Here is a 26,102-nt window from a genome sequence, read left to right as displayed (position 1 = left end):
GTGGTACTTCAAAGGCTGGTGCTCTGTTCCCTGCTTGGCCACTAGCTAGATGCAAGGTTCTAGTCCTCAGTGTTTGCATCTGTAAATGATGAGGGTGAATCAATTTCCCTAATCCCTCTGAGCTCTAAAGTTTTATACTCTCTACCACTGAGAATCACATCAGTGTCTAAGATATTCCAACACGTGAAAAGAACAGAGTCCTGGACCCATGGATCCTTCCCCCAGTGGAAAGGCAAAATACACACACAAAGAGGAGTTTCCCTTCCCCGGTTGACTTTCCACATGTGGTGCTTCTCGAACAAGACAATAAAGGCAGCTGTTGAAGGGGATCATGAATCTTGCCTGCTCTAGGTCCCTAGAGGCAAAAAGCATGTTTTATGGCATAGCTCATGATGCACATTTGTTGGATTAACTTTTTGAGATTTCTAACTGTGATACACAAATAATACTAGTTGTGTATCTTTTGCAATCTGGAAAAGAGTTTAAAAAAAAAAAAAAAAACCACCTCTCTTTAGGCAAGACAGCATATGGGGAGTGGGGCAGATGCACTTTCCTGAAGCAGTTAGCCAAGTGGTTTCAGATATGCCTTCTCAATGGAGAAAAACTTTCATTTATACCTGAATATTCCTTTTGAAGGCAAGGGACATTCTTGGTTATTACCTTTTCCCACTCCTTATCACAGACTTACAATGAAGATGCTCATCCTTCGGGCTAAGTGAGAGAGACACTCACGCATATAGCGCATATTATTATAAATATGCTAATAACATTTTGCATTAACACAGAGGATGACAGTGCTTTACAGAAGATACTTCTAGCTCATTCATCCTCAGGATAGTCATGAAATAGCTAGGAGGAAAGGGATAGTTTGCCAACTTTTCCAAATGACAGAGAACTGCACGGTGTAATCAGTTTGCTCAAATTCATCCAGTGAGGTATTTGCAGGGCCTGAGAGAACACCAGAATGCTAACTTCAGGCTTGGACTGGCTGACTCCATACCCTTCTCCAGAATAGACAGAGGCCCTTGTTTGCAGTGGTTCAGTGTTTACTTATTCCACTCCTCTAGCACACCCTGGATCCTTCTAGCACCTTCCATCTGAGGCCATGAGAAGCAATGCTGAGAAAAGCTGAAGTGGATGCCTGCTCATGGGCTTCTGATTCACTCCCTCAATGGGGCAATGCACTTCAAATCTGCCTCTTGGCTGACCTTCGATTTTTACCGCCATTTCAACTACAGAATCTCACTCCAATCTCATGACTTCATGTTTAAGCTTGAGGGGTACTTAAAGACAGAGCCTCTACAAAATGGCTCCACCTTCTCCTCCACTTGACCTGCCAATTGCAGAGCACTGCATGCCACTTGGGCCTTCAGAACACCCCTGGTCATGACCCTGCTCTGTCCACAGCAGCAGCTCACACCCACAGAAAGCCACCACATTGGTAATAGCAAAGCCTGGCTCCCTTAGGAAGGCCACAGTTCCCCACCAGGATGTCAGGGTCTCCTGGCCGTTTCCAGGGAAGCCCCGAAGAGCCCGTTCAGCCTGGCCAGGGTGATGACACTGTCCAGAGGACATTACCATGAGGGCTGTGTAGGTGTACGGATAGTGGTAGGCCAGGTAGCAGGCATCCTCACTGTGCGGAAAGGTGACCACAAAGGTGAGGGTGTAAAAACACTTCTCGGATGCTCCCCCCGCAATGGCTGCACTCTGGCGATAATGATTTCTAAAAGAGAAAGGAGAATGGAGAATGAGAGAGAGGTCCCATATGCTCTAAACCTGCCATGTTATATACACCAGCAAAATGACCTTCATCTGAAACTCTATGTGGGTGAAATTTAGAAAACAGGGAAACTGTCAGGTCATGAGCCAAACTAGTAACATTTAGGCAGGTCCATCTGTCTCCCTTTTTTTTTTTTTTTTTTTTGTGAGAGAAAAAGAGAGCACATGCAAGCAGGGGGAAGGGGGAGAGGGAGAGAGAGAATCTCAAACAGGCTCCATGCTAGGCTCTGATGCAGAGCTCAATTCCATGATCCTGAGATCACGAACTGAACTCAAGAGTCAGATGTTCAAGTGACTGAGCCACCCAGGTACCCCAGGTCCACCTGTCTCCTAACTGTGGCGTACATACCATGAGCCTCTCTTTGCTGTGTCTGTGTATGAAGCCTACAGAGTCACTGAGCTAGAAACCAGTCAGACACGTGAATAATTCTGTGTAACCTAAGATGCAATTGCAGACATATACTTTATTACCAAATGTAGCTTCCTCCAGCCCCTGCTTCTCCCCAGACACTGTAAAATCTTCCTTTCCCTCCTGCCTGTCAAGTGGCTTTGTTAGTAATCACTACTACTGCATATTGATTTCCAAGTTGACACTTAACCCATGTCACCTTATGTTATCATTGCAACAACCCATTGTGTGGGTAAAGGAACAAAATCTCAGAAAAATTAATTTGTCAAAGGTCATAAGGCTAAAAAACATGGCCAGTATGGGACTCGAACCCAGACCTGTCATTCTGCAAAGCCTTTGTTCTTTCCACTATATAATACTTGCTTCTCAAAGGAATACATTTGTCACCCCAAACGTGGTTCAGCTTCTTATAGCTTCAGAGTGCACATTTTCCTTTGTCAAAGATGAAGAACCAATTTTGATACTTCAGAGAACAGTATCAAAGTAAATTGCACCCAGAAGTACATTCCGAGCAATATTTTCCCCACACGCTGCCAGTTATGCCCGTGCCTTGCCTGTCAATGCCGTGGCAGCTGTGCAGGCTTTCCTGAGAAATGTTATCATCAAGACTGCATTATGATGCAAAATACACGCGGACACCAAAAGATGTAATTCCACCTTTGAACATTTACAATGCTAGCTTACTTGTTTGTGGTGTTTTGGGGTTTTATTGGGGGAAAAGGGTGGGGGAGAGGGAAGAAATAGCAGGTAATGAATCTCTGTTCTTACAAAATGTAAAAAAATACAGATTATTCTTTTCTGCCTTTTGCGACCAGGTACATGCCACCCCCCCACCAAAGCAAAAACCAACCAACCAACCAAACAAACAAACAAACAAAAAATCAGGCAAGCAATAAAGGAAGAAACAGAAAAATACTGTCTTGTTTCTTGTGGTTTTGTGGTTTTTCAATATTAATAAAGCTAAGAATGGCAGTCCTACAAACTATGGTCTGACACATTTCCCCTGCCTCAGCTACTGCCAACACAGCACCCTGGGGCCCTGGTCATTCTAGGGAGAGAGGGATATCCCCTAACAATGTAAGCCCCAAGTGATTCTCCCTGTCACTTTTTAGATCACATTAATAGGACCCATTTCCTTTGTGACTCCAGTGCTAGAAACTTCAAAAAGGCATCTTCACCCATAGTGCCATCTGGCTTTTGATACCTAATTGGGTCTACTTTCTCCATATTTCCCCAAAGTTCCGTACTTTCTTTAGAGCTAAGGCTCTGGTTATTAGAAAGTATGTAAAGAAACAGATGGCAGCTCAGAAAGCATGCAAGCCACATCTGCTCTACCTTTTATTCTATTTCTGATTTCACTCATAAAAGGCTCCATTACGAATGCTCATCCAGTTTACACCTACCTCAACAGGTACTGGGCAATTATACTACTCTACAATGATGACCCAAGTGAAATAAAATGAGCCAGTCAAAATGGTCAAGACGTTGAGAACCAATCAAAGTGTGCAAGAGCACTTCACCTGTAAACATACACGTGGGAGCACACACATGTGCACATCCTATATATGCATAGTCATGAAGGTAAAGGCAGGTGGAAACATATACCTAGTGCCTCTGCATCACCAAGTTCTTCACCCACAGAGTGGACACAGAGTCCTCATCATTCCTCAGGTATAAAAGATTTCCCTGGGGGCCTGTGGGGGTGCTCTCCTTTGACACTTCCCACTATACCATTAAGTACACCAAAGTAACATTATGGGGACATTTCCCATCAGCAAATTCAGCCTTACCCCACCAACCATCGGAATGAGTGAGAAATGAAGAGAAAGCAAGAATGTGAAATCCCCATCCTGATGCTTTCTACCATTCAGATCAAACCTGGACTCCAGGGAAGAATCAGCTACAGTGAAATGGAAAGAGAAGTAAAATAAGAGGATTCTTAGCTTTTGGACTTCTATGGATCCACGTTCTAGTGATTTAAGGGAAATGTTAAGAATTTGAATGGCAGTTTTGGCTGTATGAAATCCACCTTCTCACAACCCCAATACACACACACACACACACACACACACATACACACACACTATAGCTTGGTAGGCAAGAATCTTGTGGGAAAGACTAAAAGCTGCTCACTGATTAGCTAGCCCTCCCCAGGATGGTTGTGGACTGCTGGGATTTGAGAAAAAAAAATGAATATCACCTCGTTTATGATGAGTTTCTGCTAAAGAAGATTTCATTACAATCCTAGTCTGAGGCCAAAACTCCAGCTAAGCCTAAAGCGAACATTAAGCTTCCCCAATGGAGTCTCCTGAGGGCCGTGCAGGAAAATCCAGATGACTCTACCAATAGCCAAAACCTTCCTCTTCAGGGACACTTTGCCAAGATCACCTTCTTCAAAATGGAAAGTTCAATAAATCCTTAAAGTAAAACCCTTGACTTGCAACAATTCAATTTGTCCACAAAAAAGTTATATTATAATAACAAGTTATTTTGTTTCCCTAATTATGATGTGAGAATTCTGAGGGATGTTTGCAAGGCAGTAACATTCATCTCTTTATATTTTAAGTGGTTCTCATGTTCCTCCTTTGTACTGAAAACTTTTTCCTTTTCCTCCATTCAGACAGTTCCTTCTTCCTTCAAGCCTCAACCCAAAAGTTTCCTCTTCCAGGAAGCCTTCTCTGATATTTGTTCTTTGGCATAGTTGTTACTACACTCTGTCTCTACCTCACTGCTAACCCTTTTATGATAAGGATTATGCTTATTTTTCTATGTGTCTTCATGCTTGGTACAGTAGCTGGACTTAGCAGCTGTTCAGTTAAAGTCGTAGAATAAATGGACCTATAAGACTCCAGGAATAGTAATTAGAACATTTAAAGTATTCCACCTCTAATCCTACTGATATCTTTTTAAGGTTAGGTATTACTGTACACACTCCACAGATGGGGAAATTGAGGATCATAGACATGAAGCATCTTGAGCAATTCTACAAAGAAAGCATAGCAAGCAGGACTCAACCTCACCAATGGGCTTACTCCAAAACCAAGATTTCTTTTACTGTATCACCTGTCTCTTGGAAATCCATAAGAAGATGAGAAGTCTTTTGGCCCAATGCAGCAAGTACAAATGCAAAGTTTTGGTCTCCATAAATCAGGGCTGCTTATAAATTTAAAGTTTAAAGTAACAGAAGGAATATAACATAAAATAGATGACAGCTCGTGAAAATGAAACATTTCACTGATTCTTTACATCATTTATGCCACTAAGAAGTTTCTACTGGTTATGGATAATTGCTGACATTCACTGAACATCTCCTATGTACTAGACACTGCACTCCATTTTATACCTGCTTTTCCTTATTTCATTATTCCATTATTGTCTTCATTTTACAGATGAGGAAATCAGAGGTCGAGATTGGAATAATCTGCCCAAGGCCACACCATTGGTGAGTGGTAGATATTTGATTCTAAGAACTTTCTCTTCTTGATCTGCTCTTCTAAATGGTTAACGAGCCTGGTGAAGATCAAGTGCATTCTCAGATTTGCTGGATCCTGGACAGGTCATGTTGGGTCAAAGATGACCCAGGGTTGGATAGAGGCAGCGCTTCCCGTTAAAAGGCTCCCTCCCCTTCACTTTTCCATTCCCTGAATCATTTGTCTTAGGAATGATCTGTACTTTTATAATCATAAAGCCTTCAATGAAGCAAGTAGCAAAGTACACAAATGCATAGTTATGAACTCAATCTATTTCCATTTGCACTTAAAAATATGCTAGGAAATTTTTTTTTTTCTGTGGGTGCATGAAATAAGCAAATGCCAAGATAGAGAGTGAAGTAGATAATATTATAATGACCCGGCTCCGTTTAACAAGGGTGCATCATTTCACTTAACAGGGTCTAATAAGGCAGAGCAGCCATGCCACCGGGCTTCCCTGTGTCTGCAGCGTTACTAATATTCTATACAACGCCAAATCTCCCTCCTGAGATCCCTCGGAAGGATGCATGATGGCAGAGCTTGTGTATGACATTCATCTTCATGAGTGAGCTGTTCCATCTCCTCTCACGAGCGGAGATAAATGTCAGAAGAGATCAGCCGTTGTGTATTACATGGCCACTCTGAGCGTGCAGCTTCCCTCCCTCTGCCCTTCAGCAGCAAAATTACTTTAGACCAGAGCTGGGAAAGGATTTGAAAAGGTGTGAGGCTGTGTACGTTAGAGGGAGACGCAGGCCGCGGGGAAGTAAATAAAGCAGAAACAGAAACTGTCCTTGCTTACTCTTATGAGAGGCATGGAAAAATGAGTCTACTCGTTTATGTGCTTCCCTTCCAAAGATCTCTTTTACCTTCTGGCTTACTGGTCCACAGGTGGGTGGGAAAGGGGGATGGGATGGAGGAAGAGAGGGGGTTCTGGGGGAGGGGCAAGATGGACAACTGGGACAACTGTTCAAAGGTGAAAATACTAGAATTTTTCCTTGAGCATATTATGATCTAAGTACTAAGAAAGAAATTCAGTGGTCTTAAGGTTTAATAGGAGGATTGACACCACTGTGTCATGCCATCCAAGTCAACCTGATGTGATGCATAATTATAAAGGAAAGTGCAGTAGAGCAATCTTAAGCATTCTTCTCTGCTATTTTCCAGAGCTGGAATATGAACAACACGTTACATTTTAGATCTCTGGTTTTCATGTGTCAGGAAGTTGAATATCGATTGCTGTATGGGAAGAGATCCACACCTCCCTCATTCTTTTGCTTTTAACTTCTGGCAAGGTAGTTAAGTTTGCAGAAGCCTACTTTAGTGGATTTATAGATTATATTTCCTAAATTAAACTAAACTTCACAATATAGACTATTGGCTGTTGTTGTTTTTAATTCTGCTTTGAAGCCATAGATTGATGATAACATCAAATTTCAAGCACCAAGGACCCCCAAAAATGGAAGAAGGGACGTGGCCTATCTTCTACTTTTCACACTAGCTCTTTCTCAAAGACTCTTATTGTATAAAAACAAGCTAATTAGATCTGATAGACTAACCAAAATCTTTCAAAATTACACAAAAGGCTATCAACAACTGTATTTTTCATGGGAGACCCTAAGGGTACAGAATGTCCTGAGTTATCAATAGAATAAAGACATAACCACTGGGTAGGTATTTACAATCATTATTTGTTCCATCTTTTTTCAGCATGTATAACTTTAACTTTTTGCATGTCATCCAACGTATATAATATATTAGTATAATAATGCATATGTAATGATAAAACAATTTATGAACAAATCTATATTAGAATTACATGCATGAGTATATTTTATTAAAACAGGAAGGAGACCACTTTCTAACTGATGACGATCAGACTCACAAGGCTGTCAACCCATATCCATAACCAATCACTACTGTTGTCTCATTGAAGGAAATGTATATCCCATTTCTCTGGGTGTTTTTCCTCATCTGCCCTTCTGTGTATGTATATGTACTCAGGCACAATGAGCACCCTGGCACCCCCTTTAGAACATGGCACTAAATCTGGGAAGTTAATAGCACAATAGAAATACAACTTCTGAGTTTCTGATGACATGCTGGAGACAGAGAAATGGGGAGATAAAGTTCTCTCAAATTAATATGCTGGAGAGAATAAAGGCAGGGATGAAGCAAACACATCTTCTAGAATAGATCAACTCAAAGACTGTGATGGGTAAATGGGAAAAATATGCTATATAATCTAAGGCATTCTATAGTAGGGAGAAGTGTCCTGAGCTATAGTTTAATAGAGATACACACATCTATCCTGTTGTTAAATCACATTATTGGAAATATGTTAACACAATGTGGTGAGTAATTGTAAAACAAACTATGTTACAATGTAGCAATCTTATCCATTCATCTCTGTTGCATTCATGACTGCAATATGAAAAATGAATTACATTACACATTCATGATTTTCATGTTACCCCTCTGTTGCTCTTTAATCACAAAACAATTGTCTTGTTAATGAGTCTAACAGCTATTAACATTAACTTTGGCTTTCCTCAGGCCAAGGCTCTGTTTATGGATGAGGGGCTTCTTTCTTCCCTCCCTTTTTGGCAGATGTTTCATCTCCTCAAGGCTGATCCTTACTCCCTACCTCCCAGATGAACAGCCTCCAGGGAGAGTTGTACTCCCCTGGGAGAAAATACTGAGTGGTGTGTTTGTCCAATTTCTTACTAAACTCCAGATCCAAGCAGGCAGCAAGCCAGGTCTTTCACGTTTATTTAGGGTGACTATGTTCACAGGACATACCAAGGTTCAAATTTAGGCTTTCACTGTTTTTCCATGCAGTTGTTGGCTTCTACCACTTTGAGATGATTTTTAGTCTAAATCTCTTTAGAACGTGAAAAGATTCTGAGAGTTTCTAGATATGGAGGCCAGAGAGTAATTGCCATAAAAGCAAATGGGAAACCAACAAAATTATACTTTGCTATTGTTCTAAAGAATATAATGAAAATACCACTCAGGTCCATATCCTAATACATCAAGGACTGAAGACTGCCATCTCTTTTATTACAAACTGTAAGTCAGCCCAAATCTGTTTTTAGACCATACTTATCTCTATGGTGGTTTTTGCCTTTGTGTCTGATAGATAGGAAAGGTCAGGAATTGTGTTGCTCTATCAGTGCTCCTGTACTCAGTCTCAAAAGCCAAAAGGCATTAGAGTATATATTCTCTCTCTTTTTAATCATAATAACAATTGTAAACTCTAGAATGTCTGATAATACTTTTTTTAGGGCCCTCTTGTAATATCAGAAGGTGATACAACTTGCTTTATTCAATAAAACAAGTGCTAGCCTATCAGTTTTGATAGAAAACTAGCAATGAGCTAATAATTAATTATATATTTCCTGCTTGTCCTAACAATTCCAATCCTTTTTCTTTCTTATGAATTTGTATTTTATTTTACATCAAAAGAAAATATACAAATGAACAATTCATGGATTGAGAATCCATTTCTTTTATCAAAAGATATGGATAATTTAAATTTCATTACAACTTCACAGAATAAATTGATGAAACTGGCTACTGATCAAGGATTGAACATGAATTCTAGAAAGGCTCCCTATTTTATTTTTTTCCAAAACCTCATTTTGCTGTGGAGGAACAGTTGCTTAAGTGTACCTGTCACATATCCACTCCCATCTACTTTGGAAAACTGAAGCACAGGATGAGTAAGAATAGACCAGAACATCTCAGATTTTTTGTTTCCTGAGATACATAGAAAGAGGTAAAAATGGAGGCTTGATGAATTAATCACAGGTTGCATCTGTACAAGCTCTAATATCCAACAACAAGGTCTAAGGGTTTTGATGTGTTTACGTGAGGATAGGTCACTTCTCCAAAAATTGAAAAATTTCTTGGGTTCTACTGTAGGTGCCATTTAACATGCTTGCACTTCTGAAGGACAGAGCATTTGTCACTGGGACAGGGACAGATGGCTGAGGTTTTTAAGACCAACATAGAAGAGTAGGAAATTGAGAAAGAATGAAAGATCAGAGAAAAGGAAGCTAGCAACACTCTAACTTACTTGTAATAACAGATTTCATAGCCCATCCGTATCCAGGTGGGTCTGCCAAGAAGAGCCTCCTTCACAGAATACAGAGTTGGCTGCATCCCTGCACAGAACAAAGGCAGGATTAATCACTGGGGGGAGGGGGGGGGACATCTGGGTGGCTCAGTCCGTAAAGCATCAGGACTCTTGATTTTGGCTCCAGTCATGATCTCAGGGTCGTGAGATGAGATTGGGCCCTGCACTGAGCTTCACACTCAGTGGGGGTCTGCCCGAGATTCTTTTTCCCTCTCTCTGTGCCCCTATACTCCACACCTTTAAAAAAAAAAGTATTAATTTCTGGGGAAAGAGAAAAGGGAAAGAGAGCTTTCATGAGCTGAATCATAGCCCTCCAAGTATCCAGGTCCTAATCTCTGGAACCTGTGAATGGTGCCTTAGATGGCAAAAGGATTTCATAGATATGATTAAATTAAGGATTTTGAGATGGAGAGATTATCCTGGTGGGCCCTAAATGCAATCACATACCTTCTTATAAGAGGGAGGCAGAGGGAAAAGCAATGTGACTGAAGCAGAGGGAGATTGGGAGATGCTACACTGCCAGCTTTGAAGACAGAGGAAGGGACTATGAATGAAGAGATTCAAGGACCAAAGCTCTCAATGCTGGAAAACAAAAACCAAAGAGAAAATCCCCTAGATGTTCCAGAGGGAGCATAGCCCTTCCAGCACTTTGGCTGTAGCCCAGTGAAACTGATTTTGGACTTGTAGACTCTAGAATTTTAAGAGAGTATATCTATCTTGTTTTAAGCCACCAACTTTGTGACAATTTGTTACAACAGCCACACGGAACAAATGCAAGAGTCAGGGTTCATATTTTCTCTTTCTACATTAGTAAGTGTCTATTTAGTCAGTGTAAAATAGAGTCAGTACCCTGTGCTCAGACCTAGAGATATGGGAATATTCATTCCTTACTCAAAGCCACTCAATAAATTAGTATACAATTCAGCAATAACATGCACAATTTTCCATCCTTGGAAATATTCAAAATAAATGTAGCTGCCAGTCCATTTGTCCTTCAAAATTCTCTTCCAAAATGGCCACAGGGATTCAGGAGAATTTTAACTTTCCCCATATTTTCTTAGAGTGTAAATCAATGTCGTCCAATTGGTTTGTGTTTTTTTTCCTTTCTGGGACAAATAGATCAATATCTTTGCTACTGTGGGATTTAGGAGATGAAGAGAAAGACTGAATGAGAGGTTCTCATGGACCTCAAAAGGTGGGGCAGGGTAATCAGGAAGCAGGAAGTTTCAAGGTTCAAGGTGGGGCAGGGTAATCAGGAAGCAGGAAGTAATGCTATGGCATGCATGATATTAACATTCTGCGACAGAGGGAGGACTTCCAGCTTGCCTTCAGTGGTGGCAGTTTGCCACAGGTTGGCCACCATCTTGCCACACATGGCAACCAAAGCATTCAGTCCAACTTCACACTCAAACAGGACTTTGGGTAATAAGCCAAGCAATCACAGAGGAGCACCATTCCTGGTGTTAGCCAGAAGATCTAACTTCTAGAACTTCTAAAAGATCTAGAAGATCTTGGGTGTTAGCCCAAGAGCTCATACCGTAATTAAACTGGCTGTTGGGCTTCTCACAGTTGATGATGTTGAAGCGGTAAGGGACGGCAGCTCTCATGCCGCTCACCTTGAAGTAGAACCACTGCTGGTGCTGGCTGCTATTCACATCAGTGTTGACCAGCAAGTCATATTCCCTCCTGCAATGTCAGAAGCAAAATTGGAGGGCCACAAGTCTCTCAGGCAGGTTCCAACACTGAGAATCTATACCTCTCAGGTTCCAGATGACAGATCTAAGACCTAGCATGTCAGTTGGCTGGTAAATTACAGTGATTGTGCTCATCTCACAACATTGGACACACAAGCTATAGAAATTTGGGAAGATGGAAGCAGGTTCTTGGTGTTAGGAGAATCAATTACACAAACACAGTATATGTTTTTATTAAACTGTGATGAATTCTCTCTCTAGAGAGAAAATTATAAGTGTGCTATATTCCAGAGAAAATTCAATCACATCTGGTTGGGTAGGCCATTACTATTTAATGCGCACATTACTTTTGAGGATCAGTCTCCTCATATGGAAAATGGAAATAGAGTCTAAACTTGCAGTGCTACTTGTAAAAATTAAGTGGTATAGTATATGTAAACCCCCGGCAAAACAACAAATATGAACTAGGCTGGCAATGCTAGAGTTGTGTCTTCATTTTGTAACTTTTTAATTGATTTAATTTTCATGCATTTTAAGTGGACAGCTCAGTGAATTTAAATAAATTCATCTGGATACTCCTGTTTGATCCAGATCAAGGTACAGGACATTTCCAGTGCCCCAGGAGACTCTTGGTGGGACTGCTCTCAGTTACTATCTGCAAAGCTAATCAGTTTTTTTGAGCTGTAGCAACAAAATTAACAATGCAGTTTGGACTTCAACATTATTATCAGTATATTAAATTTTCAAAAATATTATTGCTCCATCCCCTTGGCATGTCTTTGAGTTGCTCCTCTAAAAGGGTCATGTTTTTGCCCTGATCTGTTCACACTCTGCCACTCTGGACCCCTTCCAGTGAGATTTGTGGAAGAGTGGAGCTTCGCAGAAGGCATGTCAGAGCAGAGTAGAGCTACCTGATGGAGGCCCACTGCTCACACCGTTACTCTAAGCATCTCATTTGAAACATTGAGCCCAACATACAATAAATGAAGCATAATCCACTGAATGATGCTCATAAGGACAAATCCAGAAAGACTATGGCCATCACACTGTCTGCTATGCCCACCATCCTCTCCAAAAACTGGCTATAAAAACTCCTTACTTAAAATTAGGTTTGTTTTCTGTCATCTGACTCTGTTACCCTGACTTTAACTAATGGGTTTAGGAGTCTACACTCTGGCCAAAGGTAGATATGTGGAGAGAGAGACCAGAGCAAGACCAGTGGTACAGGCACATCTTGGGCAAACCACTGTCCTCCAAGGAGACTCCTGATTAGGTTTTCTCTCCCGGATCCCTTAAACATGATATAGAGGAAAGAAAGAGTAATAAGAGCAGTCACCATGACAAGAAGTAGAAGCTGATCTGGCAACAGAAAAAGAAGGCGGCTGAGAAGGAATCTTAATGTAACTGCCTTTCCCATCTTCAGCCCATGTGGTTCAACTTGTATTTGTTTTATATGTCAGGCTTCCTTGAAATATTTCATGTACAAAGCAAATAAATGACATCATCAGAAAAGGAGAAAATCTATGAGAGACTCTTAACTATAAGAAACAAAGTGATGGAGGGGAAGGAGGTGAGAGGATGGGGTAACTGGGTGATGGGCATGAAGGAGGGCACATGATGTGATAAGCACTGGGTATCATATGCAACTGATAAATTATTGAACACTACATCTGAAATGAATTATGTACTATATGTTGGCACACTGAAATAAATTTTTTTAAAAATGAAAAAGGATCAAGGCTCGTGTACACCCCCCACCCAAGAAAAGAAAAATTCAAAAATGACTCCTCAGATAGATATAAAACAGGCTGACCTATGAAGTTCTGTGCTCTAGTTATGGAGAATATGCATTCCTGAAGACAAGTTAATGTTGACTGAGTGCTTACCATGTGTCAGGTACTATTCTAAGAGCGTGATATGCTTTCAGCTAACTCTCCTAAAAAACAAAAAACAAACAAAAAAAAACTATGATATAGGTGCTATCACTGTCTCCATTTTCTGGGTAAGGAAAAAAGGTCTGGAGTATAGTCAGGTGATTTCTCATACTCTTTTGGTGGGAATGGGGTGAGGTTGCCCTGGCATTCTGCTTCCAGAGTCTGTGGCTACCACACCATTAATTGTTCTGGATCACTGTCTTCAGGAGTTCACATGTATAAGATGGATTACAAATCCTGATTTTTGGCATATGAGAAATATAGTCCACACTGGTAAAAGGAAGGACTTATAACATAACAGTCTCTTCTGCACTAGAAATTTTTGTTTTTCCTCTCCTTTTTTAGTTTGTACAGCCTAAGACTTTCCTTTCCTGTGAAATACTTTTCTATTAACAAGAGGTCATTGAGAGATTCTGGCAGAGAGGCATGGCACTGTACATGCCCTTGAATGAAGAATAACACATCTCTCCAGGGGGAGCCCAGTGTTCTTGCTGACTCCATACACAGCTATGGGAGCAACAGACATGAAAAGGTACAGGACTAGGGGACCTCATATACCCTGCTGCATCAACAGAACCAGCCCTGACGTCAACATAAGTACAAACGTCCCAGTCAAAGGACTCCCCCACCCAAGTATGGAGCCATTATTTGGAATATAGGTGCACCCACAACATTAACCTCTAGCTGCCACCTTGCTGTGACATCAGCTAGTGGTCCCCTAGTGGTGTGCTGGTAAATGTTTAACAACGGACTCGGAGAAGAAAACCTTCATTTGTAGTGTTTGCCAGTTCTCAGGGTATAAACACTCCCACCATGCTTGATTTCAAACGACCAATGTGAGACTGCTGTACAGAGAATAGAGAGGAGAGGGGCACAGCAGGAGGAGCTGAGCTCTCCTAAGCTGCCAGGAGCTACCTTTGTGCCTTCCTTACTTACTCACGCACTTGGATGGCTTTGCGAAGATTTCCTGACTCAAACTCGGAGGAAAACCGCAAACAGTCGGAAGCAGTGTCTTGCAAAGACCTGTAATGAAATGGGAAACATGTGAACACATGCATTACTGCTATTCTTGGGCATAGCCTGACATTTCTTTGAGATAAGCTTTTTCTTACAGATCTTCAACATGAATTCTCATCATGTTTTTGAGAGAAGGGATGGATTACTAACATAAAACATTCTTATTCTCATGTCATTAAGAGGATATTCCATATCCACCCCCATCTTCCACATTCCACTGATGCTCAAGACCACCTACCAAGGCTCATCTAAACTGAAGACAACTTTATTTATAACATCACATGGCTGGATAAGCCTTTGGACATCCTCAAATATCTTGATCCTGGAAAGGAAAATTGGAAACATGTTAACAGTTGACCCTAACTCCTTACCCCATTCATCCTATGGTGATCTGGGAAGGGCTTTGGAGTCATCAGAGAATGATGAGAGAAAAAATAAAAAATGCCCCAACCTGGGAAATAAAAAGTGGAAAAGGTACTGGCTCTCCCTCCTTTTTTTTTTCCTTTATCAAAAAATGAAACTACACTGAGCAGTAGGAATGTAGGAAGAGTGAGGCCAGGTTTTACTTGGAGGAATTCTGACTTGAAGGAGAATTTGTTTCAAGAGCATTTGGACTAATGGACTCCAAAGGTTTCTGGAAGTGAGAGTAAGGGATCCTTTGCACTGAGACAGTTTTGAGGGAGACTTTAGGACTGCTAACTGTTATCATCCTCAAGGCCTCGGAGGATTCAGGAAGCCTCTGAACTCCTGGGTCATTTATATGCCTTGGGTTGTGTCATCTCCAGAAAACTAAAGTCAATCCTTTGTCTGAGAAGCACCCATATTCAGGAGATATAAGTAAAAGGTTAGAAGGAAGCCCCAAGGGATCTTTCAGAGTCCCTCCTTGAATTTCCAACCCATGTGTTTTGGGTGGAGTGGGAGAAGGGAAGGGAGGTAGATATGAGGCCTGGACTCAAGGGGAAAATGTTCTGTTAATGTGGGGAGGTGTGGCTGGGCCAGCCGCTGGGCCATGTCTCTCAGGAACTTGTAAGGTCAGAGATGTCAGCAGAAGCCCAAGGGGAGCAGCTCTTGGGATCCACTCTCAATTTACTGATTAAATGGAAAATAAGTTAATGAAACTTTCTGGTATGCACACTTTGCTCCACTGAATTAGTGCATGCATACTCAATGCTTTGTTTGTTTTCCAGGGGAATTCATTCTTCCTTGGCTTTAGCAATTTTTATTTGAATCTCACTATGTTGATCCCAAGGCAAAGCTTTCTTTCCATCATTCTGGGAATAACCCATCACCCAAAGTTTCTATCCTGGAGAATGTATATTTTCCTTACAATCTTCAGTGGTAAAGCAACCAAGTCAGATTTTATAATGTTGGGACTGTGAGATAGGGGTCCACTACCTCCATTCATTAGCAAGAGACCAGATGCCAATTCACTATGAATTGAAAAACAAAAAGAGCAATCCCAAATAATCCACACTTATTTTTGCTGAGAACCTTCCTTTGAGAAATGATTCCAATATTTGGAGAAACCAGGTTATCTTTCCCTGTTATGATCTGTAATGTGTTATGGGATACAGGGTTGCATTAGAACCATAAAGGGGTTCTTCTGGCAACACACGCCTACCACTATCCCACATTTGGTTCTGACATGTCAGGTGTAGGGAGGCAAGCTTCTGCATTTGGCAAAAGTTTCCCAAAGGATTTTAACATGTTCCTGATGGATTCTCACTTTCCTGAGATAGCAGAACTCTCTGTACAAACCAATTCACCTATAAAAATATTGAAGAAGAGAAAAAATACGGCTTCCAAATCACCTTTGGACTCCACGTTTGCGTTCCAGCATTGACTGGGCAGAGGGAGGTGGACAGTGACCCCAGAAGTCTGGAAATGCCATCATCTTGAAGTTAGCCACAGATCTGGTTCTTCTGGATTTGGCCATATAAAGATGGGGGTCATGGAAGGGGAGGTGCTTGGGATATGTCTGCAGAAGTTTATCTACTACTTCAGCAGTTTCTGTAGGCCTAGCAGAATTGGAAAAGGAGGCACTTATCGATGGGCAGGAAATCATGTCTATATCCCAAGCATCCTGTTTGAGGGAAACTTGAATGTCAGGAATTTCTTTGCCAGAAGAATCTATCCCAAGACCACTTGATTGCATGTTTTGGTATGCGTTCATCCCAGGGCCTATTTTGGAGGCTGGATGCATGGTGGACCTCCCCATCTTCACCATGCTCAGAAGGGAAGTCTGGACCGTGTCTTGGCTTTCCTGCCTCCAGGAACTTTGGTCCTTATTTAAACAATGCTGCTTTGGAGAGGTCACAGTCGGAATGTGGGAGTGCGTAGCATCCTGAGTCTCTTCAAAGTGCAAATCATCTCCAGGTTTAGACTCAAGTTCCTTCAGGTTTAAAATGGAAAAGAATATGTCAGTGTTGCCTCCCTGGTAGAAAATACAACTTGACCCCTGACCTCACTTTCTGGGCACAAAGTTATGCATAAATCCTGTGAATTAGGAAGCTTTTTCTAAGGTCAGACAAGGAAAGGCAAAGTTTCAAGAATCAAATAAATGGTAGAATCATAGAAACTCACATTTGGAAGGTGCATTGGGTGGGTCTAGTACTATTTTATATAGCACACAAATGCCCTCTGGAACACCCCAAAAAGTTACAGCCTGCTTGAACAAACTCGTTTACAGGGTATTCATTACACCCCAAGGCAATGTCTTTCATTTGAAGATCATTCTGAATGTTTTTGTTTTTGATTTGTTTTTTAAAGGCTTCCTTACACTGAACTGAAATTTCCTTCCCTGAAATTTTTACCTTCTGGTCCCCTTCGGCCTTTTGAAGTAAAATAGAATATATTGCCTCCCTTCTACATGGGATTTAGCTGGTACCCTTAAATGTGGGCAAATTCATGATATATTAAGAATCCTAAGAAAATAATAGATATCCAAAGTCAGGTCTAAAATCCTGACAACAGCAATAGTAGTAGGAGCAGCAACTAGCCACTGTATCACCAGGTGTAAGGTTCTCATTTGTTTCTACTAACAAAATCCCAGAAATTGGACTAGCCACTCTCAGAAAGCCACTTAGTACAACTTTCCCACTGTTCATGGGAACAAGAATTTGATTTTCGCTGAATAGTGAAACAGGGGAACAAGAATTTTCATTGCTTTTTCAGGATGTGAGGGCAAGACACTTTGTCAATAGGTGGTGATGTGTACCATTATCCTGCTTCCATCTAGGGGCCAGGTGTCCAACTATAGAAGCCTTGCCAGCATCCAGTCCAGCCACCTTTTTCACATTTTGCTTAGCCTTCTGCTTCTCTCTCTCAGAAAGACCCCAGAAGCAGATTGCTAATGATGAGCAATGCTCTCCATCTGGACCTCCTCCTTGGCCTCTCCGGTTCTGCAAAGAACCCATCATGCATCACCATGGAGCAGAACCACGGCATATGCCATACCTCAAAGTTGCAGGAGAGCTCAACACACATTGCCTCATACTGCATCAGTTCCTCTTCGGGTCGGTCAAGACCAGGTTTGGACGTCAGCTTGTTCACGTCTGTTTCCAAGTCATCATCCTACAATGGGATATCCAAATATATATATATTACAGTCAAGACAATTACCCTGAGAAGCATCGAGATAAGCTACATATGTGATTTTTCAGAATCATGGGACATGGTTTCCTTGACTCCAAATTATACTGCTAGCCTTTGCAAAGGAGAATTTAAGAGGTTGGGTTGTATTTTGTGAATGAAAAGAAAGAAGGTATACAACTTTTCTCAGCATCCATCTCAGGATTTATCAGCCCTCGCCGTAAATAACTAATTTATATAAAATTAGTAAAACGCAATATGAAAGAATTCTCTATCTTGCCACCACCATCAACATAATTGTAATCACTGTATCTATTCTTCTATCCCCCTTCCCATATAGGCCCCTCAGTATTCTCAAAAATACTTAACAAGCACCTGCCATTTTGGGTATTGAAGTAATAATGTCATTTTGGGTATTGAAGTAATAATGGAACAGACAAAGGTAGATGTTCCCATGGAATCTGTCTTCTAGTGAGAGAAGGAAGACAGAAAACAAATGAAGAAAGTCTTTTCCAGTGGTGAAAATGTCATAGAAATACTGAAGGGGGGCAGTGGGATTGTCAATGAGATGGGGAGGCAGTGTGGAAGTTGTTTAGATTGGGTGACCTGAGACCACCTTGCTGAGGAGGTGACATTTTAACCAGAACAGTGGGGAAGAGCAGTAGATGTTGGCTTCCAGTAAGAAAATAGCTGCAGCTCAGAGAATAGGAGGATGATCACAGGAGTCAACATCCAAGAAGGAGGACTTAGGCAGAGCCTTCCAGACCTGGGGAGGGGTTTGTCACTTCCTGCTGTCCTTTACCTCTTTGTACATTTACATTCACCCTGTCACTATGGGTCTTTTCTTCATTGGGCTGAATAATCACAGAGCCTTTATTTTTGTTTCTAGATCATCATTTCATGACAGTTTAATGGTGAGGGTGATTCTCCTCCCAACACCTCTTATTTTCCAGAGATTATAAAGTCTTCAAAGAAAGAACACCAGAAATCAACTTGTCCAGTCTTCTCATCTTTCCATGTCTCTCTTGGACCCAGTTTCCCTAATGAAGTAGGAGAGAAAAGCCTACTTGTGTATTAGGAGAATATTTGCTTAGTTAAGGAAAAACCTGGTGATTCTGAAGGCCTGGATTAGTCTTCTTTAAGTCCAATAAATATGGACAATAAATGTTTGTACTATCAACCAGGGTATGAGGAGGAAAGAAAATGCAACATGTTGTCCATCTTCTGGAATTTTCCTCCAAACTTTAAATAAAAGAGAAATAGATTTTATAAGGTTGATTTCATGGTATTTTCAGATACAGTGCACACCAGATCTAAACTCCTTCACCTGGTTCTAGAGATCCCATCAGTCTTGTCCTTTGCAGTTCTATCTATCAGTTCCTGCTTGCCCCCACCCTCTTGGCTGCAGCCTGAGCTATGCCCCAGAGTGGTACCAATGAAATACAGTCAGGCTACTGAGAAGAGTCTCTCCACCAGCAAGTAAGGTTGGTGTGTCTGGAGTGAGGAGCATCACCTAGCCCATGAGCTGCAGCTTAATGCATTCTACATGTGGCTAGGTAACCTACTTAGCTTTACAGCAAGAGTTGACTAACTATAACCTACTTTTGTTTTTGCAAATAAAGTTTTATTGGAACACAGCCACACCCATTCCTTTATGTTTTGTCTGTGATCGGTTTCTCAGTATGACAGCAAAGTGGAGTAGTTGTAACAGAGACCATTTCTAGTCCCCAAAGTTCTGTATCTTGGTCTCTGAATCTCTAGGCACGAAGGTGGGTTCTTCCCTCTTTCTGTATTGCTTATAAATACCATTTATACTTATTCAGGGATGTGCCTGCTTCTGCATCCTCACAGCAACCCAGATAGGCTTCGTCATTTAGGATTCCGGTACCCATCTAATCCAGATCATGATTTCTGGCCCTTCTTCCTATAGTAAGACCCTTTAGATGTTGTTGACTCTCTCCAGTCTTACACTTAAGCTCACCACCCTTTGGAAGATGGTGATTTGAACTCTGGTAGGGACAATCACCAAGTTCATTAGACTGAAAATCCTTTGAAGATAAAAAATCTGTGTTTTGTTTGCTTTTGCATCATATCACCATCCCCAGGAATTTAGCCTGCTGCCTCCCACATGTATCATGGCCAAGAAAGTACCTGAAAGAAACAAAAAACTAAAAAGGAAGAAAAAGAGGGAACAAAGGAAAGGAGAACTTGAATTCATTCTGTCATCCTCTTCTTCAGAGTTTGTCCATATCTAATGGTTGTGTTCATGAAGAATAAATAAATAAATATATGTAATAATATATAATATAATATAAATTTTATATATATATATATATATATAGCCATGACCAACATCTGATCTGTACTTCTTATAAGTTTCTCTCTTATGTTGACACTGAGTTTTCAAAGAAAGGCACCCAACTTTCCATTCTTAAGACCCTTTACAGACAAAAGTTCCTTTTCATCCTTCTTTCTAAACAGCTGATCCCAATTATTAACTAAGATTTTTCAAATGAAAAGGCCATCAGTTAACGGCCTGGATCAGATCTATAACCAGAAATAAACATTCCTGGCTTCTTGCCCACATTTCTTACAGCAAATGCTTCTGGGTTCACAAAGGAAAAATCAGTTTGCTAGAGTGCCGGTTCCCTTGCTCTTTTGCAATACCCCAGAATCAAGCCGTGATTCTGATGTGCCCCATTTCTCTATAACTCACGCTCATACACTGACTTCTCATCTTCTTCTTGGCTTGAAGGCTTTGACAAATAATTTCCAGGCCCTGACCAATTTGTCTTGTGCTTCTTTCCCAGCTGGATTTGTTTATTTGTTTTGGTTTCACTCCACCCCAACCCACCATCATCTGCAGCACAGGGAAAAAGGAGACTGTGTGAATGCTCTCCATCCCATGCTGCATGAAGTCAGGCACTGGCATGCAGCTTGTCCTTGAACATCAGATATAGGAGGTGATTGACACTCTTGCATCAGACATTCAGTTATCTAAGAGCAAGTAAGAGGGTAGGGGAAAGTGGCATTGATGAACGATCACCACAGCACAGTATTATTCAAATAATTCAGTGAGTACTCAATCGGCCTGTGCTGCCAAGCCACAGCAAAGATCCAATTTGCTACTGATGACTTCAGAAATGATTCCATTTATCAACAAATCCTGAGAACACTGGAGGGTCAATAGTAGTCTTAACCTAGAGACTGAGAGGGCTGAGCAATAGCCTCTATGAGTCTGCTGCCACCATCTTATGAGGGAGAACTCAGGAAGTCTCTTTATCTTTAGATAGGTAGGGAGGGAGGAGGGCAGGGAAGAAAAATAGAAGGGAGGGAAGGAAAAGGGGAGGCAGGTGGATGGATGGGTGGATAGATGGATGGATAGATGATGATAGGTAAAAAAAATAGATGATAGATTTTTTTAATTCAGGTTTTATATCCAAGAAGGTTATAAAAAGTAGCATTTACTTCTCAGTCTTATTTTACAGATGACAAAAGTAAGGGACTATAATTTGAAGGGGCTGGTTCATGTCCATGTCCACTAACAGAAACAGAAACAGAAATAGAACTCACAGATACATTATCATTATTCTAGAGCAGTAATATATTGCCCCCCCACCCAAGGACATTTGGCAATTCCTGGAGACACTTTGGGTTCATGACCTGGGTGGATGGTGGGAACCAAGAGGAAGGTGCTGCTGGCATCTAGTGAGTAGAAGCCAGGGGATGCTGCTAAATACCCCACGATGCATAGGATATTCCCCCCCAGCAAAGAATTATCCAGTCAAAATGACAAGAGTACTCAGATTTAGACTTCCTTTTCTAGAAATGCAGTCAGTAAACTATGTCCCGTTGCCTGTTTCTTGTCAATGAGAGTTTTACCAACACATAGCCATGCCCTACCATTTACTTATTACCCATAGTTGCTTCTATGCTGTAACAACAAAGTTGAGTAATTGTGACAGAGACTAGGTCCATAAAGCCTAAACTAATTACAGTCTGATCTTTTACAGAAAGTTTGCTAACCTCCACTCTATATATCATGGGTATTTTGGGATAGAGACCAAAGGGTACCACTCGCCTGCTAGCCCGAGTGTACATTATGCACCTCAAGTGAGCACGATTCACATAGATTCGGAGGTAAATAGAAGCATGCAACACAGGGTCCTGAGAAGAGTGGGTAGACAAGGAGAGTGACTTGTGAAAATAGGTGAGATCTACCAGAAAACCTTCCCAGGAAATGTTTTCATGGTGTCTTTGCCTGAATGTCATTCGCACTAATTATACATAGCAATCTGAACTACCAAGGGTCTCTCGAAAGCTCATCCTGACAGAATATTAGTGCCTTGGTAATGGATGGCCTCTGACTCTACAAGACATTGTTCTGGACCTACCAGGATGCAAATCAACAATGGTTGAGCACCACTGTCTGCCAGGCACCGGATTGGAAGTACAAGTGTGTCCTTGCGATTTACACTGCTCTCACTAGGCATAGAGAAACACATTTCCCTCCAGAAGATGTGAATGTGGAGATCACTGGAAGTGAGGGCTGGTGTACCTACCTGCTCTTTTACATCTTCAGAGTCTGAATCTTTATCCACTTCTTCATCAGCATCATCTTCAAAATCCTCTGGGTGGAGAAAAAGGAATAAAATGGATGAGGTTTCCTCCATGCCTTGGATTTGGATTCTCACCATACAGTGGCTAACACTCCTTTTTTGTCATAAATAGGGGCTCATTATGAAGTGCATAATCTCCCAACATGCTTTAATACTTACTGGTACATGCAAATCATATACATATAGGTATGGGGAGCACTATATCATGAAGTCTACATTTCCCCATATCGAATACAGAATAAAACAGCACATGAATACCATTCTGGATTGCCCCACCCAATTTATGACTATCTATGCAAACATTGCCAAAGTCTAGAAATCACAGGCAAAATTCACTATAATTTAGCACCTTGACTGACTCTCTAATTTTGATAAGACAGGGCTTATTTACAACAAAACACCATAGAAAGCATCCAGTGCCATGTGGCAAGACAATGACTATGGAAAATCTGTTCTGTGAAAGGAGGGCAGAGTTGAAAAGCATTAGAATCTTTTGACACCAAAATCTTCACAGAGATTGAATAACCATACTTTCAAGCATTTAATATGACTAGCATGGGGTTGTAAATAGCAAAAGTTTTATTTGAAGTTCATCCTTAAGGCAAATTAATTCCACAACCAGTCAGTACAGTAGAGAGCCTCAATCATGGGACTGTGAATACATTTTTTAAAATTAGTTGAGATGACTATACAGGCATTCAATAGCCACCAGGCAAATGGCAACAGTTAATAATTAAGAACAAAATACGTGAGCTTAGTATTTGTTCATTCTGTATATGAAAAGCTTGCTTTTTCATACATTTCTCTAATTAGCTTATTGGACATTTACGGTTAGCCTGTAAAGGCATTGTTTTCTACTTTCATCCACATCACTCTGAAATATTGCCAACATGCAAAACTCATCATAAAGCTCATAGTTACCCACTGAATTTACCTTCGGTTAGAACACATGGAGTTTCAGAAGGGATGCTCCCAGGGACAGAGAAGGTATAAGCACTGGTAGCTGTAACCAAGGGAAGTGTACTCTTTGGGTAGCACTGCCTCAAGATCTGAATTATGATGGAGACGACAGGCTCCAAGTCATTGTCATCCAAGCAGTTCTGAACAAAGAAAAGACCGTATCAGACACTGACACCTTACACAGGGTCCCCTTGTTAGATCAGTGTTTCAGGTAATGAATTACACACATGGATGGTAAAGATCCTTAACGTAGAATGTCTAATCGGAACATCCCTATATAGAATTTTGTCTAATACAGAATCTTCTTCGGCCCGGTGTATAATCTGCATTTTTTTCTCTTTTTCACAGCTCATAGGTGATTGGAAGGAATTTAGTCTGAAAGGAGATTTAAAAGTTTTCCAGAGAATTCTGTGGCCAAGGCAAGACATTGTCCAGGGGAAGAGGAGGTGAGCATCTTCCTTCAGTCATCCAAATGTCATTGTGAATTATCACTTAAATTAGAGAATGAGTAGCCGAATTGATGGAAGTCTTACTTTTCCCTTTCAGCTATTATCTGAATAGAAAACCATAAAGGAAAGATAAAATATGAAATCAGAAAAAAGACAAAGTGAATCCCAAGTACCTAAATTAAATAACATGCCTCTTCTCAGAGTCCACAGTGTTGATCCCTCTTGGTACCTACCCAAAGCAAAGGAAAATTGGGTTTGCAGATGTAACATTTTGATACTGATGGAACCTGACAAGACCCTTCTTTTCAGACACTTTGAAAAATGCAAAAACAAGTTTACTAAATTGAGAGGGAGCGTTGGGAGTAGTTCAGTAACTCCTTGGCAAAAACTAAGCCATTTTCTTCAGACTCCTAGCAAATGCTTTGTCTACTGACTTCGTACAGAAAGTTGACAAGTGTAAGCTTCTAATTTGATATTCCTAAGGGGTTCCAAGTGACCTCTAAGGCCACAAGACATAGTAGTAGATATAGAGGATGTTGAGCACCTGCCACAGGAGAGGGTGACTGTCTGTGATGATGCCTTACTATGGTATCTCCAGGTCATTATATGCAAGCAGCTCCACATACACACACACACACACACACACACACACAAAGGAGAAAAAATTAAATAAACTTTTATCCATGAATTCAAATATCCAAATGATTTCAAAACATATTGTTTTAAAGTAAGCCCAACATTCAAATCAGGAATGTTTTAACATAATCAAGAATGCTGGGACGCATGGGTGGCCCTTCCGCTCAGGGCGTGATCCTGGAGTCCCAGGATCAAGTCCCACATCGGGCTCCCTGCATGGAACCTGCTTCTCCCTCTGCCTATGTCTCTGCCTCTGTCTCTGTCTGTATAAATAAATAAAATCTTTTAAAAAATTATTTTAAAAAATGTTATTTTCCCTATGTGTGCTCAGATGTTACCCATGAGGTGTCCTGAACCAACAGCAGGAAACATTCTTCATGGGAAATGAATCAGTCCTTCATCTCTGGGACTGGCCCAGTGATTTACAGTGCTTAGGGAAAAGTATTAGTACTGGAAAAAGTGATACCTGAGCATGGGGGAGGAGGAGAAGGGAGATAGATGTCTCATCATAGGTCATGTTCTGAACTCATTCTTAGGAGGTACAGAGCCAAGGACAAGCCAGGGAACTCAGTCAAAATTACCAGCATTTTAGAAGCCAATTATGTCTGTGATTGCCACCAGTATCATTACTGATGAATGTGACAATAATGTGTTTCACTCTGCATAGGATGGTACAGGGGCAAAGTGTGAGGAAGGATGGAGGCAAGTGCACCTGTCCTGATAGGTTGGGCCACACTATGAATTGGAAGGATAGAGAGGATATTAAAATCAACAGAAACCAAGGCACTAGGGTTATAGTGAATTACTACCTAAATTAAGTTGGTAGTAAACACTGTAGTAGACACAGTCTGTGGAAAACACTTAGGAATTTTAAAATGATCTTTGCTTCCAAATAATAGAAATGCCTAGACCCATCTGGCAACATTTCCCTAGTGTTAACAGATAGATACTATCGCAAGGCCAGGACGAAGGTGACACAAGGGAAGCACTCAGGATACAAAAATGTAAGGGGGTGCTCACTCTCAGCCTCTTGCTATTGCAGAGTTGGTACTTGTTCTGTGTACCAAAGATGACAAGACCCAAAGAAATAGGATCCCTGTGAACACATGTCTCAGAATTGGGGGCAAAGGTGAAAATTTTTGGCTCACTTTTCCCATCACTTCCATTAATACACCTGCTACTTGGAAAAGATAATGAAATATGACAGTGTTTAACATATGCAATTCACAGTTAACATCTTTGAATTAGCTTTGAAATAACAAATACACTACTTCTGTGATACATTGGCAAGTGAGAAGAAAGTAACTCCTCTTTATTGGCGGTTTTGCTTTTCCCAGATTTCAGTTACCCAAGGTCAACCACAGTTTGGAAGCTGATGATCCTCCTTCTGAAGTATCACATCACCT

At 41.0% G+C, this 26,102-nt stretch overlaps 1 protein-coding gene across 10 annotated transcripts in view; it reads right to left on the bottom strand.

Annotated features, from left to right (window-relative positions):
• The window catches only part of AGBL1 (AGBL carboxypeptidase 1), a 561,424-nt gene that overhangs the window by 526,165 nt on the left and 9,157 nt on the right, over positions 1-26,102 (bottom strand). For all 10 annotated transcript variants that reach the window (XR_012017745.1, XM_072799089.1, XM_072799044.1 and 7 more), the window contains exons 3-11: positions 23,586-23,751; positions 22,595-22,662; positions 17,898-18,014; positions 16,253-16,833; positions 14,680-14,763; positions 14,361-14,447; positions 11,334-11,482; positions 9,737-9,824; positions 1,579-1,723 (exon numbers count right to left, since the gene is read on the bottom strand). Coding sequence is in view for 9 of the 10 variants with exons in the window: in XM_072799089.1 (XP_072655190.1) it covers positions 1,579-1,723; positions 9,737-9,824; positions 11,334-11,482; positions 14,361-14,447; positions 14,680-14,763; positions 16,253-16,833; positions 17,898-18,014; positions 22,595-22,662; positions 23,586-23,751 (1,485 nt within the window). In the remaining variant the exon portion in view is untranslated. The remainder of the gene's footprint in view (positions 1-1,578; positions 1,724-9,736; positions 9,825-11,333; positions 11,483-14,360; positions 14,448-14,679; positions 14,764-16,252; positions 16,834-17,897; positions 18,015-22,594; positions 22,663-23,585; positions 23,752-26,102) is intronic.

Source organism: Canis lupus, chromosome 2 (genome assembly GCF_048164855.1).
Source record: "Canis lupus baileyi chromosome 2, mCanLup2.hap1, whole genome shotgun sequence".
NCBI lineage: Eukaryota > Metazoa > Chordata > Mammalia > Carnivora > Canidae > Canis > Canis lupus.
Note: the sequence above shows the minus strand (reverse complement) of the source record. Positions and strands in the feature narration are given on the sequence as shown.